Raw genomic sequence first — 20,448 nt, 5'->3', positions numbered from 1 at the left:
TGTAAACCAATTTGAACACCTATGGTAACTAGACACAAGTTATCTACAAAGGATGAGACACCTACTGTTGAGCAAAAGAAGTATAGATCCATGATCGAAGGAATGCAATATCTAACTCACACAAGGTCGGATATAGAAAATGCAGTTGGAATTGTTGCAAGATTTCAAGCCAATCCCAGAGAAGCACATTATGCAGCAATCAAAAGGATATTTAGATACCTGAAAGGAACACCAAATTTCGGATTGTGGTATGACAGATCTAATGATTACACTTTATATGCTTATACTAATGCTGATTGAGCAGGCAATATGGATGATAGAAAGAGCAATAGTGATGGAGCCTTCTTTCTTGGAAGAAGATTAGTTTCTTGGTTGAGCAAGAAGCAGGATTGTATCTCACAAAGTACAATGGAAGCAAAATATGTTGCAGCAACAAACAATTGTAATCAAGTTGTTTGGATGAAGCAGATGTTGAAGGATATAAGGATAGAATTCAGTGAACCTATTGTCATACATTGTGACAACACAAGCACAGTAAATATGTCTAAGAATCCAGTGTTGCATTCTAAAACTAAGCACATTTCTATCAAGTATCACATATTGAGAGAGAAAGTTGCAGAACAGGAAATTAGATTGGAATATATAAACACCAAAGAGCAAATTGCAAATATTTTCACTAAGCCTCTTCCCAAAGAGACTCTTGCGTATTTGCAAGGTATGCTAGTGGTTATGCCCCTTCCTACATCAAAATAGATGATGCAAGAGTCCATCAATCCAGTGTAACAGAGCACTATTGTTTGTCTAGACTGAATGTTGATGCTTCTTGTATGGGGAGTATCTGTGATGGACCAAATCATCTAGGATTCTTTTTGGTTGTTGTTTTTGAACAGTGTCTTTTTGAACAGTGTCTTTGGACACTTGAGCAAGTCAGAAACAGTTGTTGCAGAGTTTGATGGTTGTTGAAACCTTTGACATTGATGTCAATGAGGGAGAAGTACAGCATGAAAAACAGTTCGGAAAAATAGTTGGGAAGAAGTACAGCAGAAGAAGTACAGATAATAGTTTGGTAGAAGTAACAGTTAGTTTGGGAAATGTACAACATGAAAAAAATAGTTTGATGTAAAGCACATTGAGGTATAGCAATGGGAAAAATGATTGATGAAGAAAATTTGAAAAGAAAGGTTAACAGTCTTTTGCAGTTGGTATTTTTGAAACTAGATGCTTTTCATCTATGTTGCCATCAATGTCAAGGGAGGAGATTGTTGAAAGCATGAATGTTGATGATATTCCTATGGGCAAGTATTGTAGAAACATGATTAGATCATTATCATGATGATATGTTACATTCATGACTATGTCATTGATGTTAATATAGCAATTTTCTGTGGTATCTGATAGAAGAATAGCGATAAAGATCAAGTTGGTACGGACAGATCGTTGAGTATTTTCACTAGCGAGGTTAAAGGGAGATTATACTATGTCTAGTATATGCAGCTAACCTCGGAAGCATAAGATATTAAGTCTAGAAGAAGTTATACAAGTTTCAAAATAAAGTTTACAAAAGCTTGTTCTGGTAAACTTGTTATATCTCTTATCAAAGTTGTTATTTTGAGAAGCCCAAGATAAAGATGTGAAGAAGACATGTTGGAGATGACATGGCTAAGCTCACTCATCATAATATTGCATGTATGGAAAGATATTCGAGTTACAAGGCAAAAGATTAATGTTATCGCTAAGTGTAATGTATTCTTAATGTGGTCCTATAATAATTAATTGAGGTGTAACAGCCAACTCAAGGAATTGTTTTATGGATTCCCTATAAAGGAAGGACATTTTCCTTTATCATGTATGGATGAAATGTGAATGATTGTAAGCAACACAAAGAGCGGAATGTGAAGTTAAGCAGAGCAGAGAAAAAGTGAAGGAAACTTCGTTGTCGAGGTTTTATTGTGTGATCCGAAGTTTGATACTTGGATTCGAGGTTCGTGACCTGGTCTACAAGGTCTGACAATGATTGGTATTGTTGACAAGACTAAGGAAAGAAGTTGAAATTCAATACAAACAATTATTTTGCAAGGAATAGTTGAAAGATTAGTTGGACACTGAGTTCAGTGGTCTTGCCCCAAACGCTGTTTGGACAGTGGGTCCTTTTGTCTTCCACAACTCCTAACAAGGTTGGCATCATAGTTGGCATAATCGCCGAATAATCGGCGAGTTTCTACTAATCGCCAAGTTTTTGGGACTGGCGAGTTTTTCCCAAATTTAATCGTAAGAAAAAATCACCGAGTTTTTGTGAAAAATCGCTGAGTTTTTGCAAAAAATCGGCGAGTTTTTCCGAAAAACTCTTTTTTAAATTTTTTTTTTTTTTCAGAAAAAAAAAAAAAAAAAAATTGTTAAAAACGAAAGGCAAAAAGCCTATATATATTATGTAAGATAGAGAGTTACAATATGCTAGTAGAGCTAGGAAGAGGAAAATGTGATTGTAATGATGTTTTTACTTCTAGTTTGACACAATTTATTTACTATTATGCTTCCCGCCATCAGCATTCAACATGAGAATGTGATTTTGTACCCACTATGCATTTATATATATCTAAACTCCTGCTTCTTTCTTTTGTGTTCTCTATAATGAACTCATTAAATGCATCTTCTCATTGAAATTTGCAAAAAAAGGTATTTTGAATTAAATTTTAGCGATTTTTTTAGGTTCCCGAGTTTTCCCGAGTTTTTTTTTTTAAATGGCCGAGTTTTTCCCGATTAAACTTTTGGGGGGCTCGGCAAGTTTTTGGATTTGGCGAGGTTTCCAACTATGGTTGGCACAACTCCTAACAGGATTGGAATCTTCTAACAGGGATTCAAAGTCTCCTAACAGGGACTCATATGTACTAAATGTTGTAATAGACTCCTAACAGGGTCCATCCTCTAACAAGGAATATTTATATTAGTACATCATCTTGTGGGCATCATTTCCACTAGGGCTTTCCCTCTGATCAAAGGTTTCCCTAGTTAACATATCTGGTGTAATTGTATATGTGCATCTTGTTATGGTTGCTGATTACTTTGATTAAGTGGTTAAGATTATTTAAGGTTGATAAATGTTTTAATTATTAGATAACTAATTCACCCCCACTCCCCCCTCTCAGTTATCTTGGTGGACTATTGTTTCTAACAAACCATATATAAGGTCAAGTTTAGGTTGTAGGTATCTAAATTTGATATTTTCTTTGTATCTGCGAATTCTTATTGGAGTTTTGTTATTTGGAGTTTCAGAGACCCTCCCTATTTTGTTTTACAGTTTCAGTGGAAAATTCCTCACCTTATTCTTCTTTTGGTCCAATCTTGTTATATTAAACATCTAATTGATGTAATCTGAAGAGCTACCATTATTTACGAATTTCCTCTTGCATGTGCCAATCTTCATTTCCATCTGAGATCTATCTTGTCATTGGGGGATCTAATCCACAACTTGCATCCCTATATTCGAGTACAGACAAGCTAGTACGAAGGTGGTAGTGCCAGTACAAAGTTGGTGTAGTGCTAGTAAGGGGCTAGTAGGAAGCTAGTACGGAGATAGTATAGAGCTAGTATGAAGTTGGTATAGTGTTGGTGCAAAGGTAGTATAGAGGTATCGAGTTGACACTAAAGGCGAAGAAGTACTTGCACGAAGTTGACATTGGTCATCATACAATTGAGGAAGAATTTGGGTAGATTACACACTTCTAAGATTGGTACCAACATTCTATCAATAAGTTTGCAAATTATACACTCCATAAAAAAGGCAATGAATTAAATCGTAGGCTAATGACAACTCTTCACTAGACTTTTATTGGGGAGGTGGGGTGTGCTTGGGAGACCTTGAAATGTTAAGAAGTGGATTCATTTTCTTTCATTCGGTCACAAGCTTACAATTGAGGAACATTAGGCATGGCATGGATTCTATAGACAAGCTCAGTCCTCTCAAAGAGTTGGACAATGGCTTTCAACATGCTCTCATCCTAGACTGCTTGATTCTAGAATGTTGACCAGAAGTATCCAGACTGTTTCTTGATCTTGATCACCTATTTTTGGTTGGCACAATGAGATAATAACAAGATGAACAATGCATTTGTCTTGTTATTACATAAAGTTGAGAACATGCATAATAAATCTGTCCCATTTTGCATAATACATTCTTGCTCATATTTTTTACTCTAATTATGATATAAAGAGTAGTGATGAGGCATGAGAAGTTTTCATAGTCATTCTTGGAAGCCTAGTTACCGGACTCACCCAAACTTGGCAAGTCGTGAGGTGGGCAACGCTGAATGGGTTTGGGAAATTTGGTAGTCCGGTACTCAACAAACTCACTATTTGGTGAGCCCTATGAGAAAAACCAGGGTACACAAAGACCAAGTTTTCAAAGAATTGCAATTCAAGTCTTGAGCCAATCAAGCACTACTTCAAGTTGTGAGCACAATTTGAATATATTTGCACACACACTCCAACAAGCACAATAGATAAGAGGTTCAATGATCTAGTTTTTATTTATAAAATTTTTGCCTTTGCCATAGACAATTTTTTGGACAGCGACTTATCACCTATTACACTAGAGGAGGTTGATCCAAAACCCTATAGGATCACCGAGGTTGAAGATTCAATCTTTAGTGATAAGGCCCTAATTGGATTGACCAAGTGCATGGAGAGGCAAAGGTAGTATACTGCCAAGGTAGAGGAAGATATGTCATGAGAAAACACCTTGGATGTTGGTGTGTCTTTGAGACATTGGTAGATATCATGGTTGCATCATCAACAAGGACCCATCCTAGATAGCTATGCAAGACTTGCTGTAACATTGGATCGAGTGATATAGGCTCGTGTTAACCATAGACTTCTTGTTTCATTTGATATTTGTTTTAAGCTTGTAATGCAATGGCTTTCATATTCCATGTGATTTGTATACATTTGGCAATATTTAAAAATCTAAATGTGTTATATCTTCAAATAAATTATAAAGTTTTCCTTTATACTTATGTGATGAATGTATTCTTTTGTATGTGATCAAGTAGCTTCTATTTGATGAGTTTATTGTGTCTTTGGGTATTATTTATTAATGGGTGCATGAAACAAAAACAAGTTTTTAACCCTTAAAAATCTCTTAATTTCATGGGTTTTGATTTGCAAAGTATGTGGTGATTTTGGATTCAAGTCATTAATCAGTTTGCCAAGTCTTGAGAAAGTCTTGTGTTAATGTTGTTGCTTCAGTCGGATTGAATTGACCTAGAGATAATCCTTCTATAGTTATTGGTTAGTCATCAATTAGACAAACCCTCATATATCTACTTATATATTTATTATGTATATTTTATATATATAAATGTTATATATTAATGTTAATATTATCTAATTGATGATTAATTTATAAATTACCATAGAGACATGTCTCTTCTATGCATATTTATATAACATTCAATCTACATTTGGAACACACATAAATATGATAGTGTTATTTTGCATCCCTCAACATGGTATCAAAGCAATACTGCAAATGTAAGAAAGAATGATACAAATAATTTGACTTCAGGGTTTCCGATTAAGGATGGCCCTATTTATTTACAACCCAGGTTGTATCGACAGCACCATGCTTGATGAGATTTGTAATCTTGTGTCTAATCTGCATGACTTGAGGCCACATTGGATGAGAGTGCAATGGTCATAGTGCAGAGGAAGTAGGAGAATCAAATGCCTCATTTTGACCATGGGCCTGGTTGAACCAGTGCGGGCAAATTCCATTCTGAAGCAGCATAGATTAATACAAGAAAACACGTTAAAGGTCAAGTAGGAAATGACAGTCACGGATTGCACAAGAGGAAGAAAATAAGGCAGGCCCGTGTAAATGTAGCCACACCTAAATAGAGCCTTGTAGATCTGATAAAAACAATGGACTCTTGGGAACGAGTGGTCAAACTATCAAAGACTGATGTAGATCGGATATTGCCAACAACCACTTGATCAGCCATTGTAAATGTATGGGTTACGCTGTTGAGCACAACAAATAAAGGGATCACTTCACTGTGAAAGCCTAGTGTTCATAGAATTGTTTTGCAGGATAAACAATCAACTATTACCTATCTTCACGCCTGGTGAAGATGGTACAGAGATAGGCGCTGCAACATCACAGACTTTAGATATTGTGGAAATTGTTTGATACAAACCAAGAAAAGTCTTAACCGTCAACAATGTTAGAAGATTGCATATACAATTTGTAGATCTTATGGACTAAGCAAGACATCAGAACTGTCCATATGGGAGACGAGAGTGTCTTCTACAAAGAATCTATCTTCCTAAGTATAGGCCTTCCAGTCTCATTTCCCCCGGTCCACATCACCACTGCAGAGTGAGAACTTATGCTTGAAAAACAATAACATGAACTTCCATAACATTGTTGGGGAGACTCTTAAAAATCTAAAATCACAGTGGAGCATGATTTGATCAAACAATCTGTCAACATACAAAGTTAGACAAACTCCAAATACAATCACTCACGGATGCAGTCTACAGAGCAATTGTCTGCCTTTAATAGTGACATTTAGAATGTCATTGGAAAATGCCCAATCCTCTGTCAAACAATTTTTTACCATTAGCACATTGAATGGACAGATCCTAGGCCATGAGATTGAACAAAACAATTAGGTGTTTGAAAGATCTTTGCTGTCATTTTCTTCAGGAACATCTACATGACTAGAGGACGTGCACTACTGTACTAAAACTGTCCTCTTCCCTATTGATGATGTTGGGATACAACTTGGGCTCTCAGTCCAAATCAATCAATACCTTTGGTGCATACACACCCTGGGGAAATAGTGTGTACCATGAGAGAGATGAAATTTCAGAATTTACAGCACTTCTGAATGTGTACTCATTGGGTTCCACAAGAAACCATTGCATTTGGCAAAAAAGATGCAATGCCTCCTCCACATTAGCATCCTGCACGTAACCTGCAATCATTGAATTACATAAGATTACATCTCTTTCAGACATTTTATCAAACACTTGGTGTGTTCCAATCTACATTGGAATTTAGTATACGTATCAACAAGAGCACTACTCAGTGATATCCAAACCAAGTCCATATTTCATAACAAGGGCATGGACCTTTTTTCCCTTGTTTAAAATCTGCAATGCTTGTACATGCTTTGAGAACGCTTGTAAGAATAGATCTATCAAGCCACCGTCATGCCTGCATCATTCTGTAAAACATTCTCAAAGCCTCCCCACTATAACTATTTGTACTCCATGTGAAAGATTTTCTCTGAGACATTCTGTCAAACATCTGCCGCGCACAATCTAAGTCACTACATTTGAGGTAAATGTTGATCAAAAGGTTTCCTAGGAATGTGTTTGCTTCATGACAAGTATCATGCAGGCAAGAATTCTTTTTCCCTCTACAAAATCTCCACGAAAAACATTCTCCTGCAGAACAACTACATATGTTTTAGAATCGATATTGTTGTTATCCAGTGTCACCACATTATTGGCAAGGAATTGTGAAGGATCTTTTTGAAATGATGAGGATGGATCCTAATATTCTATTTGCGGAGAAGATCTTTAAAACTATAGAAGACAATATATCTGCCTCTTGGTTCCAAAATTTGAAAGCATAAATTAGATCTAAAAAGAATGGAAAAAGCTCTTGGTCACTTGCGAACAAGTAAACGACTGAAGTTTAGAAAGATTTTCTAATAGTCAATTCAAATGCATCGTTGAAAGATGAGGTTTTTACTATAAGGAAGAATTTTGTAATAAATAATATTAGGGGATTGTTGGCAAACTAAATCTTCAGCATTAGGACAATGAAGAACTTGGGTGGCATCTCAATGGATCCATATGGTAATCATGTTCTCAAATTATGTTACAATGTCATTTTGATTTAAGGCAATGTGAAGAATAACAATCAACAATGTCATTAGTCCCAAGAATGAATTTGCTGCATCAACTGTGAAGTTATTCAAGTTGTCGCCAAATACATTTATCACTGGGATATCGAGCAACATACTTGTAGTTCACCAAAGGCCTTTATTACAGATCATAATGGACAGTAACTGGTCATTTAAGTTGATTCTTCATAGAGAAATACCTCTGAAGCAATGTTTATAAGAATAAGATAGAGTTTGAGGAATATAAGGTTGCATACTATGGAATTGACTCATTCTCTGCATATACAAAATGAAATATATTTTGAGCATGAAAGTAGACCAAGGTTCCAAGATCTATCAAATAAAAGGATAAACCAAGAAGTGTTACAGATTGCATTCAAGGATGAAAGATCTTGATGTGTGTAGTCATCAAATTAAACTCTATAAAAGTAAGTGGAAATTTTACAATGTGGGGGGATAGTAACAAATGTTCCATTCCCACTTGAATCATACTTGGAAAGGAGATGTTTCATTCTCAAATGCCTATGAAACCTCGTGTGCAGATAAGTATTCTTGTCTTTTACATTTATCCACTCATTGTAAACTCTCTCCTAATTATAATTCTACACATATTATAAGAGTTATTTGCCTTGATCTTTCCTTTATGTCCGAGGATGTTCTTGCAGGAAAAGAAGGTCGGTACTTTATGCATTCTACCAAATATTGTGTAGACTCAATTTTATGATAGTAGCTCCAAAGAAGTTGTGATCTAGGATTCATTAATCAGCTGATGATCAGGTTGGATAAAGCGAGGCTCTTGAAGTGAATATCCTTGATGATTGAGATTATGAGTATCCTTATATATAAAGAGGGCGTCTGACACTTAATCAAAGGCAACCTTGTCGAGAAGGTCAAAAGGTTGATATCAGATTCAAAGGGAGTCTGACATTCCATTAGAAGAAAGCTTGATGGGAAAAAGTCAACAGATAGAGAGGGAAAGTTCAAGGTGAAATTCCTTGTAAATACATTATTTTCTATGAGAGAGAAGCTTGAGGTGAAAGTCCTTGTTCCACCCTCTAACTTGGTTCATGGTGGATATCATGAGAGTTACTATTTTGCATATGTGGATTATGTCATGAAAGGTGACTATCTTTCATTGATGTATTTGTGAGGTCGCTATTGTAAGGTGATGATCTTAACAATGGCTTGACTTGTTATCATGATGGACTACATTAAGTTGCTGTCCCGTTATGTGTCGGATATCATGATAACGAATGTATCATGATAGACTACATTAAGTTGCTATCCCTGAATATACCGGAGATCGTGATACTACATTTTTTGGTCTTTTGTTCCTACTCTATTATCATGCTAGACTACATTAAATTGTTGTCCTGAAATGTGCCAGAAATCATGATAATGAATGTATCATGACAAACTACATTATGTTGATGTCCCAGAGTGTGTCGGAGATCATGATACTTGTCATAATGGAGACTACATTAAGTTGATGTCCCTAAGATCATGTTTGTTACCTGATTGACTACACTCAGTTGTTGTCTCCAAGTGTGTCAAAGATCAGATAATTCTTATCCTTCTAGGATATGTAATAATATATTTGTTGGTAAGCATCATGATGTTGATGCTACGACCCATATCACAGAATATGAGATCGATAAGATTGCTCAAAATCAGATCACCATTTTATGAAATGATAGTATTGATCAAATCCTCCCTCGAGATCGTGATGCTCATCATGATGGACAATACTAAATTGTTGTCCTTGAAATCATGACTGTTATCTAATAGACTACATTCAATTGTTGTCCCAGAGTGTGTCAGAGATCAGATGACCCAAATTCTTCTAGGATATAACATATTCTTTTGGTAGGCATCATGAACATGATGCCGGTGCAAATACAAGAGAATATAAGTACGTATGATGTCCTTGAGATCATGTTTGTTATATGATTGACTACACTCAGTTGTTGTCTCCAAGTGTGTCTGAGATTAGATAATTCTTATCCTTCTAGGATACATAATAATATGTTTGTTGGTAAGCATCATGATGTTGATGCTACGACTCATATCACAAAATATGAGATTGATAAGATTGCTCAAAATCAGATCACCGTTTTATGAAATGATAGTATTGATCAAATCCTCCCTCGAGATCATGATACTCATCATGATGGACTATATTAAATTGTTGTCCTTGAAATCATGACTGTTATCTAATAGACTACAATTAGTTGTTGTCCCTGAGTGTGTCGGAGATCAGATGACCCAAATTCTTCTAGGATATAAGTATGTATGATATCATATGAGTGATATTTCTTGTTAAATCATAGCTCGGATGATATCGAAAGATAACATCTAAGTTGATGGATATATGTCATGGTTACCAGGAGACCCGTCTCCCCCCTAAAAGTGGCGTCTCGGAGACCTTTCGCGTCTCCGGAGACCTCAAAAAAGGTTGGAGACTTCATGACGAAGTCTCCTGAAATCTCCCCGTCTCCTAATCCAAAAAGTGAAGTCTCCCTGAAGTCTCCTGATAAAATATAAATGTAAAATATAATATTAAATAATTTTATATATTTTAACCCTCATTTAAATGTTTTTAATGCAAAAATCTAAGGTACTATATGAATTCCGTAACAACTGCTTGGTGATGTACGTCAGCTATAGGAACACGATACAAGTCTAAGACAACATATTGGAAGCTGTACAGGATTGCAGTAAAGATCCCAAATCACATAAGTTTATGCGGCTGAGGAATTAGGGTGCAAAAACTGTTGTTAGTGCATTAGAAGATAGTATTACGTATGTTACAGAAATCTGATATGCAAATACTTGATAATAGTATTATCCTCATGAAAACCAAGCATCTATTTGCTGATAAAGACTCAGCGATAACAGTGATAGACTAGAGGTTTTATGTATGTTAACATGAATGTATTTGGTCCCATATTTCTGTTTTTTCAAGAGGATATCATGTTTCAGTTTGATGTATAAGTCGTATTTGTTATTCGTACCTGTTTATCTACTGTTGGCAATATCCTAGTACCAATATAGGAATCTTTGTTAGTTGAATCTGTGTAACTGGAAAAAAAACACTATCACAAAATTATTTACTCCCTTTTAAACTAAGCAATCCTAACTCTTAGTTAGAAAATAGAAATCCTAAGTGTGTCTCTATGCATGCATCGATGTTGAATAATTCAATAATTTTCACAAATTTTTTGTAGCAATGCCAATTTGTCAGGTTTTAAAATCTATTTCAGTAATGTACTTCTGTATCTGACCGCTTATTATTATTATAATCTTTGACAATTTGACTCTATGAATCTATTTTAATTTTTAATGTGACAACACTAGTATTATTAATTTATTATTTACTTTAGTCTTTTAGTCTTACGGTATTACTATTTTGAAATTTTGAAATTTTGTATTTACGTATTAGACTCTTAAGTTTAAACTATTAAAAATTTTTTTTTTTTTTTTAAAAAAAAAAAAATTGCCGTCTCCAAGTACCCCCGTCTCCTATTTGAAAAATTGTCGTACCGGTACCAGTACCAATACCGGAGACCTCAAAGTCTCCCCGTCTCCCGGTGACCTTGATATATGTTGATATCCTTAAATATGTCATTCCAAGAATATCATATTGAGATGATATCTCTCTATATGCTTGGGAGCATAATGTGTTCTATAACAATCCTCCCTAGCTAAGAGGGAGTGTTAATGTTGTAGCATCAGTCGGATTGAATTGACCTAGAGATAATCCTTCTATGGTTATTGGTTAATCATCTACTAGACAAATCCTCATATATTTGCTTATATGTTTATTATATATATGATTATATATGTAATATATATTATATATAGATAGATAGGTTATATATAATGTTAATATTATCTAATTGATGATCAATTTATAAATTACCATAGAGACATGTCTCTTCTAAGCATATTTGTATAACATTCAATCTGCATTTGGAACACAAAGAAATATAGTAGTGTTATTACATTTGCAGTGATCATGTCCCTCAACATCTTGAGCCTTATAACACTACTTGGAATCATAGCTCATAGACATTCCAGAATTTAATTTTTTAAAGAGATACTTGTAGGTTAACTTGTGACTTGGTTAGTAGAGTTTCTGACAAGTTTAATGCCCTAACATGTCATGAGTACTTGTTGAGTCCAATCGCAAAACTTGCCATACACAGTTCAAACATGTCAATATGGGAAGAACCATGGTTGAAAAGCTTACAATGTACTCATGAGCCCAAAGCTCTAGTGAGTTTCTCACAGGAACATTTTTTGGCGAGTTACAGTAACACTCATTGCACCTGAAATAAAGAGCTTTTTCTGACCTTTTTAAATTCTACACACCCATAGGTGAAGGTCGCATAGTAGTTGAGCATTCTTGACTGATTTGGAAGGAGTTCATTGTGAATTGTAAGAGTAAATTTGAATAATTTCAGGTTTCCAGGTTATTTTTATAAATTGTTTCTAGCATGTTATATGAATTTTCTAAACAAAATTTGCAGTTGTAAAAGCATTGTATTCAATTTAGGTAATTGCTATTGCTGATTTACATCAATTTTTTGTGACTGAAATTGTTGACTTTTTTCCCTCCTCCAAAACATAGGTTTTACTTTTTTGAGTTGTAAAATATGTAATTTGAGTTAAATTAATTAATGCTATTGCTATTCAATTTCTGTACTCCATGCAGTTTATGTGAAATGTGTCTTTTATTTTACTTGTTGAATTCCGGCATTGGTTTCCACATCAACAAGTTACAAGTTGAAGCCTCATGTTAGAAGTAGATACCTTGCTTGGAAATGTTGTGATGGGATCATCCTATGTGAATGTGATTTTCTTTTCATGCACAAAGAAGCTTAATGGAGCAATCAATCGCCTCGAGTATCATATTGCAAGTATTCTCAAATATCATACAGGTTATGAAAAAAAACCACAAAAAAAGAAAAACAAGACATGCAAGCAATCCTTGCATTGTCGGATGAAAAGAAATTAGAGAGGACGAGCACACAAGAAGCCACACATACTAGTAGTCGTTAGTTCCAACTCTGTAGAGAATGGAGAAAAAATGAAAAACATTGAGGGCTCTAGTTGTGGTTCATTGATACATAACTGATAGCACATTCACTTCATCTAGCTTAAGCAAAGCTTAATCACAAGGCTTTTTGTGCCTAGAAACATGTAATGTCCCCTTCCTATCCAATTGAGTTAGCGGACCCTTAGCCCATCACAATTGGTTCTCTTAGGCTAATGAGTTTGAGTTAGTGACATTGGATGTAGTTTGTCCAGCAGTTTGACAACTGACGAGACAGTTGATTCCCACCATTATTATGAGCACAATGCACTTTTCTAGAGTGATTTTAGGTTAGTCTTCCAATATTTACATTTTTGACAAGTCAGTTTTGAGCACCGACTAAGCTAGTTGGTAGGGTTACTTTTTTTAGTATTTGGTAGATTCAGTTTTGATGACTATCTCAACATTTTATATAATCCAGTGGTTTTTTAAGTAAAATAAAGACAAGCTATTTATTATTTAATTAAAATTTTAACTTTATACTTACTTTTTATGCAATAAAGGGACTAATTTCTAAATTATTCAATAAAGGGGCTATTGGGGTCAGTTATAAAATGAAAGATGGTATATTTTGAATGAAAGGGAACTCATTTATATTTTGATGTCACTGGGAGACTAAAAAGTGGCTTCAATTAAATTTAAAGAAAAAGTGAGAAGGATTGAATTGCTTGCAAGAGCTATTAAAGCAGTTTTGCGAAGCTCATTTCTCATGTTGCTGATATTTAATATTGCTTTTGCTTCTGGAGGAGATAGTTCTTCTCAGGTTGTGAGGAAGAAAAGTAAACCCCTTCCGGACCACATTTTCCATGCTATTGAAAGACACAATCTAGAGGATTGCTTGATATTTTTCTTTAGGAAACACACTGGAGCTTTCATGGTGATTTATTCTATGCTTCTTCTCAGCTTATACTAACAGATTTATGGAGGTTTATTATCAGTTTGCAGATTGAGGAGTGGGAGGAGTGTTAAAGCTCTGGTTATCTTGCTTTATGCTGGTTGCACAACTGTTATTGTTAGCCGGTTTGCAAAATGTCCTCCATACTGTTCTTAGGTGCATGTGGCTTGATTTGCATTCAAATTTCATATATCATACCAGGGAGACAAATGTAAGAACCAAAACTTTCTGCATTATGCCAAAGCAATATTGGAAAAGTGTTTATTTTAATCTATTGTCACTTCCTAAACATATAACAAGGGAAAATTTGACAATTGAAAAATATATAACCAGACATATAAATTCACATACAGATAGGGCATCCATGTTTACTATACCGTCAACCAAAGAGGTAAGAAACCCATCACTGTTGGAAGAGCTGAAATAAAGATACATGATAATGCAAGTAGCACACTCTGCTTCACCTGAAACATGCAAGTAATATCTAATTAAACAAACAATGTTTTGAAATCATCAAGGGCTATAGTTCTGCATTGATAAACCTGTAAAAAATTTATTACCAAGGAAGTTGTTTGTCGTGCTTTTGCAATAACAAAAGGCACACCATCAATATTGTCCTGTAGGAGAAGAACATCTGCTACAGCAACTGCAGTAGCACTGGCACGTTGTGCAAGAACAATTCCCACGGTTGCAGCAGCCAATGCCGGTGCATCATTTATACCATCACCCACCATTATTAAACCTTTAGCTGTTTAAAAACAAAATTCAGCACTCACATTCTTCTAAAAGTAACATAAATTTTTTAACGAAGTTGAGAATGAATTAAATTAACTAAAGAAATACCGGCATAATCTCTCATTCTCATCCCTTACATCTTCAGAAGGTTAGCTGTATTTTTTAATATTATGTAGCATTATAAAATGTATGCTTAGTTGTAATGTCCCTTTGCCAACATCGGAGTTTGAGATATTAGCCTATTATTGTGATCCTTGTAGGCTAATTATTGTGGATGGAGGGTCTTCTAAGGCAATGGCTTGGCTTGGAAGGGTCTTGTCTACTTCACAATTCAGTAAGCTACAGATTGGTCTTTGTTTGTCTCATACTGGGCTTTGTTTGGGCATAGTTTTGTGTACTTACTATTTCTGATAAGTCGGGTGTTGATTAAGATGGACTATTTCAATTTTTGGAAAGTGTATTTGGTCACATGGAGAAATAATAGGTGTGACTCCTATTTCAGATGGAATATATAAATGATGAGAATCTTGGAAGTTATTATATTTTTAATGGCCAAAATATTATTATAATTTAACTTTACCATTTCACATTGAATCATCAAGCAAAGGGGCCATTTATTTAATTATTTATATGCCTAAGCCAAGTATTAAATGTTATAAAGTTGAGTTGGAGAAGCTTTGTATGTGAAGTTACATTTTGGAAACAAAACGGCATTTGGAGATTATAAATATGAGCTCGTTTCATTGGAAAAGGCACGTTTGAATATTTATTTGTTTTTGTTTCCTTTGTGGCTTTCTGAGGCTCTGAAGTTTGTGCCCTTGTTGGGGTATACGAGTTCAGAGGTTTGAGTTGATTCCAAAGCTAAGGTATTGTGGAGAATTGCTCTGATAATTGTCTGCAAATTACTACCGAGTTATACTAGTTTGTCTCAATTTCTCATCTGTGGTTACTAATTTGAGAAGTGAATTAGTGTTGGTGTTGATTCTTATTTCTGAGATTGCATTGTGAGGATTGGGGAAGTTATTGCCTTAGTACACGCTGCGCTTCTCATCTGGGAGATCAAATTGCACAGAAGCGGTTTCAATACTCAGGAAAAAGGCAGCGCTTGGGCTTTTCGGAAGCTTGCAACTAGAATTGCAAAGTCTGCAATTTCTATGTGAGCCTATGTTTTATCATCTGAAGCCCATGATCATCTTTTGGCAAGATCTATAGACATTGCATTTGTTAGAAAATAAAGTCCACTAAGATAACTGAGGAGAGGGGGAGTGAATCAGTTATCAAACCAATATAACTTTTATCAACCTATTAAACTTTAAGCATGTGAATAATATAACCAACAACCATAAGAAGATACACATACACAATAACACCAGATATGTTAACTAGGGAAACCCTTGATCAAAGGGAAAACTCCAGTTGGATGGTACCCACAAAATGATGTACTAATATAAAAGTTCCTTGTAAGAGGATGGACTCTAGGAGCCAATAAATTATATTCAATACATATAAGTCCTTGTTAGGAGACTTTGAATCCCTGTTACGAGATTCCAACCCTGTTAGGAGTTGTAGAAGGCAGATGGACCCACTATCCAAACAACTTCAGGGGCAAGACCACCGAAATCACTGTCCAATTGATCTTTGTATTATTCCTTCCAAAATAATAGAAATGAAATAACTTGAACTCCTTCTCTGTCCTCTAGACCAAACCAAACCTCTTCATATTTCAATATCAGATCTTGGAACTCACATCATATTGATCGCTTTGATCACTTACACGCATTTACCAACTTTGCATATCACTTGCTTAATTCACACTTGCCTAATCACTCAGATCACTTACACATATAAATCTGCATCCTTCATCACAAGGAAAATAACCTTCGTTTATACCATATCCTCAGAATAATTCACTGAGTCGGACTTGAGGCTATCTTAGTTAATTATAATAGGACCTCATTAAGATAGGACCTCATTAAGATATTAGAATTCATTACATCTTTTTGGAATACAAAACACTGTCGGCTCACAAAAAATAGAACTTCTCACATATTCCACATGTGCGATATCCAACCTCGCGCACTCACTGACATCATCATCAGGCTATCTACTATCACTCTCTAACTTCACTCATCACAATTTTATCCTTGTTAAGAGATACAATCCAATCATCAAAAACTACTTCTCAGGTACTCTGTCTGCACACTATCTTTTGTAATTTGTGAATAACTTTCCCATGTCTTTGTCTCTCTACATGTGCACTTGTCCATTTTATCAAGACCCAATGTATAATATCTCCTCAACTGTGCTTGACCTCATCATCAACACACAATCTGTATGACCTTGTTCTCTGTTTACTACTTTGCCAGTCTTTACAGAAACAATACTATGTTGACATCAATGACAAACACAGTCATGAATGCAACATGTCAATCGTGCTAATGGACTCTCCAATGCTTATGATACTCCCTCTAAGGAATATCATCAGCCTTCATGCTAACAATATCCCCTTTGACATTGATGACAACATATATGAAAAACATCTAAGTTCCAAGAATACCAAATCTAGCTCTGCTGCTGCTACTCTCCTCTTTTTCAAATCCTCTTCATCAATCAAATCTGAAACTTGCAGGAACAACTCTCCATTTGTGCTATTTCATTCTTACATGGATGGGCATCAGTTCTTCACACTTCTCCCCCATTGATATAACTCAATCTTCCTTTAGTATATCTCTCACTTTAACACACATCTCCCCCATAATATCAAAAGGTGTTTTTCATGTGATCATCTCCCTCATTGACATCAATGACAAAGGCTTCATTATCTCAATCATCTTCTCAAAGTCTTCAACTAGCTCAAGTGTCCAAAGACAATGTTCTATACCGACTACCAAGAGCCCTTGAGAACTTTGCTCATCATCACAGATACTCTCCTGTACAAGAAGCATCAACGTCCAGTCCAGGAAAACAATAGTGCTTTGTACCACTAGACTGATGCACTCTCTGCATCATCTACTCAAAAGTAGGAGGCGCATAACCGCAAGCATAACTCGCAAATACTCATACATATCCTTAGGCAAAGGCTTCATAAAAATGTTTGCAATTTGCTCTTTTGTATTCACATACTCTAATCTGATTTCTTTCTCTGCAACTCTCTCAAAACATAATACTTAACAAATATATGCTTAGTCTTAGAATGTAACATAGGATCCTCAGACATACTGTACTCGTGTTATCGCAATGTATGATAACAGGTTCTGAAAACTCTATCTCAATGTCCTTCAACATCTGTTTCATCGACATGATCTAATTATAATTGTTTGTTGCTACTACATACTCAACTTCTGTTATACTTTGTGAAATATAATTTTGTTTCTTGCTTAGCCAAGAAACCAATCTTCCTCCAAGAAAAAATGATCAACCACTTGTACTCTTTCTGTCATCCATACTGCCTACCCAATCCGCATCAGTATATGCACACACAGTGAAGTCACTTGATTTGTCATACCACAGTACAAAATCAAGTGTACCCTTCAAATATCTGAATATTCAATTTACTGTTGCATAATGTGCTTCTCTAGGATCTGCTTGAAATCTTGCAACTATACCAACAGCATTTGCTATATTTGGTCTAGTGTGAGTCAGATATTGCAAACCTCCAATCATGGATCTATACTTTTACTCAATTGTAGGTGTCTCATCTTTGCTAGATTACTTGTGACCAATTACCATAGGTGTTCCAACAGGCTTACAACTTTCCAAGCCAAATCTTTTCAACAAGTCTTTCAAAAACTTAGTCTATAATAGGAAAATATCATCATTGTTCTACACAATCTGTAGACCCAAGAAATATTTCATCTCACCAATCATACTCATCTCAAATTCATTCTTCATTTCATTGGCAAATTTGTCACTTGCTTCATCATTACCTCCAAAGATTATGTCATCCACAAATATCACAATGAGCAACAAGTCATTCTCAATTTCTTTCAAATATAGATTACAAACTATGGTACCTCTAGCAAATCCTAACTTTGCCAAATACTCATCCAACCTCGCATACCAAGTTTTAGGTGTTTGCTTTAGTCCATACAACGCTTTCTTCAATCTACATACTATATCCCTTTCTTCTACCAAAGGAAATCCTTCAAGCTGCCCAATGTAGACTTCTTCTTCAAGTTCTCCATTCAAAAATGTTAACTTCACATCCATCAAATTCACTTTAAACTTCTCACTTGCTATATAAGCCAAGAAAATTCTTACTACTTCAATTCTAGCAACAGGGGCAAATGTATCTTCATAGTCTATACCTTATTGCTGTAAATATCCTTTACATACCAGTCTTGTTTTATTTCTCACAACCTCACCTTATTCATTCATCTTGTTTCTGAAAACCCATTTAGTTCCTATAACATTCTTGTCTTTAGGTCTAGGAACCAATTCCCTTGTCACTTTAAACTTCTCACTTGCTACATAAGCCAAGAATATTCTTACTGCTTCAATTCTAGCAACAAGGGCAAATGTTTCTTCATAGTCTATACCTTCTTGCTGTAAGTATCCTTTACATACCAATCTTGTTTTATTTCTCACAACCTCACCTTGTTCATTCATCTTGTTTTTGAAAACCCATTTAGTTCCTATAACATTCTTGTCTTTGGGTCTAGGAACCAATTCTTGTCACTTTAAACTTCTCACTTGCTACATAAGCCAAGAATATTCTTATTGCTTCAATTCTAGCAACAGAGGCAAATGTTTCTTCATAGCCTATACCTTCTTGTTGTAAATATCCTTTACATAACAATCTTGTTTTATTTCTCACAACCTCACCTTGTTCATTCATCTTGTTTCTGAAAACCCATTTAGTTCCTATAACATTCTTGTGTTTAGGTCTAGGAACCAATTCCCTTGTCTCATTCTTCACAATCTGATCTAGTTCTTCCTTCATTACTTGAATCCAAAGATCATCCTTGAATGCCTCATCTATACTCTTTGGTTCAACTTGAGAAATTAAACACAATTCTTCATGTACTCTGATTCTTGTCATAACTCATCTTTCCTTGCTTCCAATAATCTCATTAGCAGGGTGATTCTTTGTCAAATTCCTGTTAGATGTAGGCGTCACTGACTCAACTCTTACTTCTTCCCTAGGTTCAAATCTTGGTTCTTCTCTCTGTTCAACAAGTTGAACATCATTCTGCAAAGCATTGTTAGTCTCAAAGAAAGTTTCAACATTTTCTATGATAGGTTTAGGATTAGCTTCCACTTCATCAGAATTATAATCTAGCATTCTTTCTTTGACTCCAAACTTTTTGTCCACTTTTAGATTTGTGCACTCAACAACAGCGTTAGTTCTTTGATTAAAACATCTACAAGCTTTGATTTTCAATGAATAACCACGGAACATACTTTCATTGCTTCTTGCATCAAACTTACCAATATCATCATCTCTCTTTATGTAACACTTCCAAAAATTCTGAAATTCTTTACTGAAGGCACATGTCCAAACCATAATTCATTAAGAGTCTTGATTGTACCTTTTCTGATCTACACTCCATTCAGTGTATATACTAATATTGACTGGTTCTCTCCAAAATGTCTTTGATACATCATTCTCAAACATCATAGCTCTCACTGCTATTACAAACCTATTTCTTCTTTAAGAAATTTCATTTTGCTTAAGAGCCTTAGGTGCTGATAAATATCTCTTAATGTCATTCACTTCACAAAAAAGTGCCAAACTCATTCAAGGTAAATTCTCCCACCTCTATCTAATCTTAAACATTTACTCTTTACTCCAAACTCATTCTCAA

General features: G+C 35.1%; 1 protein-coding gene across 1 annotated transcript in view; it reads right to left on the bottom strand.

Moving 5' to 3' along the window:
* Positions 1 to 20,448, bottom strand: part of HMA1 (heavy metal atpase 1) — a 234,860-nt gene that overhangs the window by 34,594 nt on the left and 179,818 nt on the right. Inside the window, exons 11-12 of the mRNA XM_089820565.1 lie at positions 14,467 to 14,654; positions 14,284 to 14,370 (exon numbers count right to left, since the gene is read on the bottom strand). Of these exons, the coding sequence (XP_089676691.1) occupies positions 14,284 to 14,370; positions 14,467 to 14,654 (275 nt within the window). The remainder of the gene's footprint in view (positions 1 to 14,283; positions 14,371 to 14,466; positions 14,655 to 20,448) is intronic.

The sequence above is a fragment of the Cupressus sempervirens genome, chromosome 3, assembly GCF_028749045.1.
Source record: "Cupressus sempervirens isolate cs-2001-9-10 chromosome 3, ASM2874904v1, whole genome shotgun sequence".
Lineage (NCBI taxonomy): Eukaryota > Viridiplantae > Streptophyta > Pinopsida > Cupressales > Cupressaceae > Cupressus > Cupressus sempervirens.
This window is presented reverse-complemented; position numbering and strand designations above follow the sequence as displayed.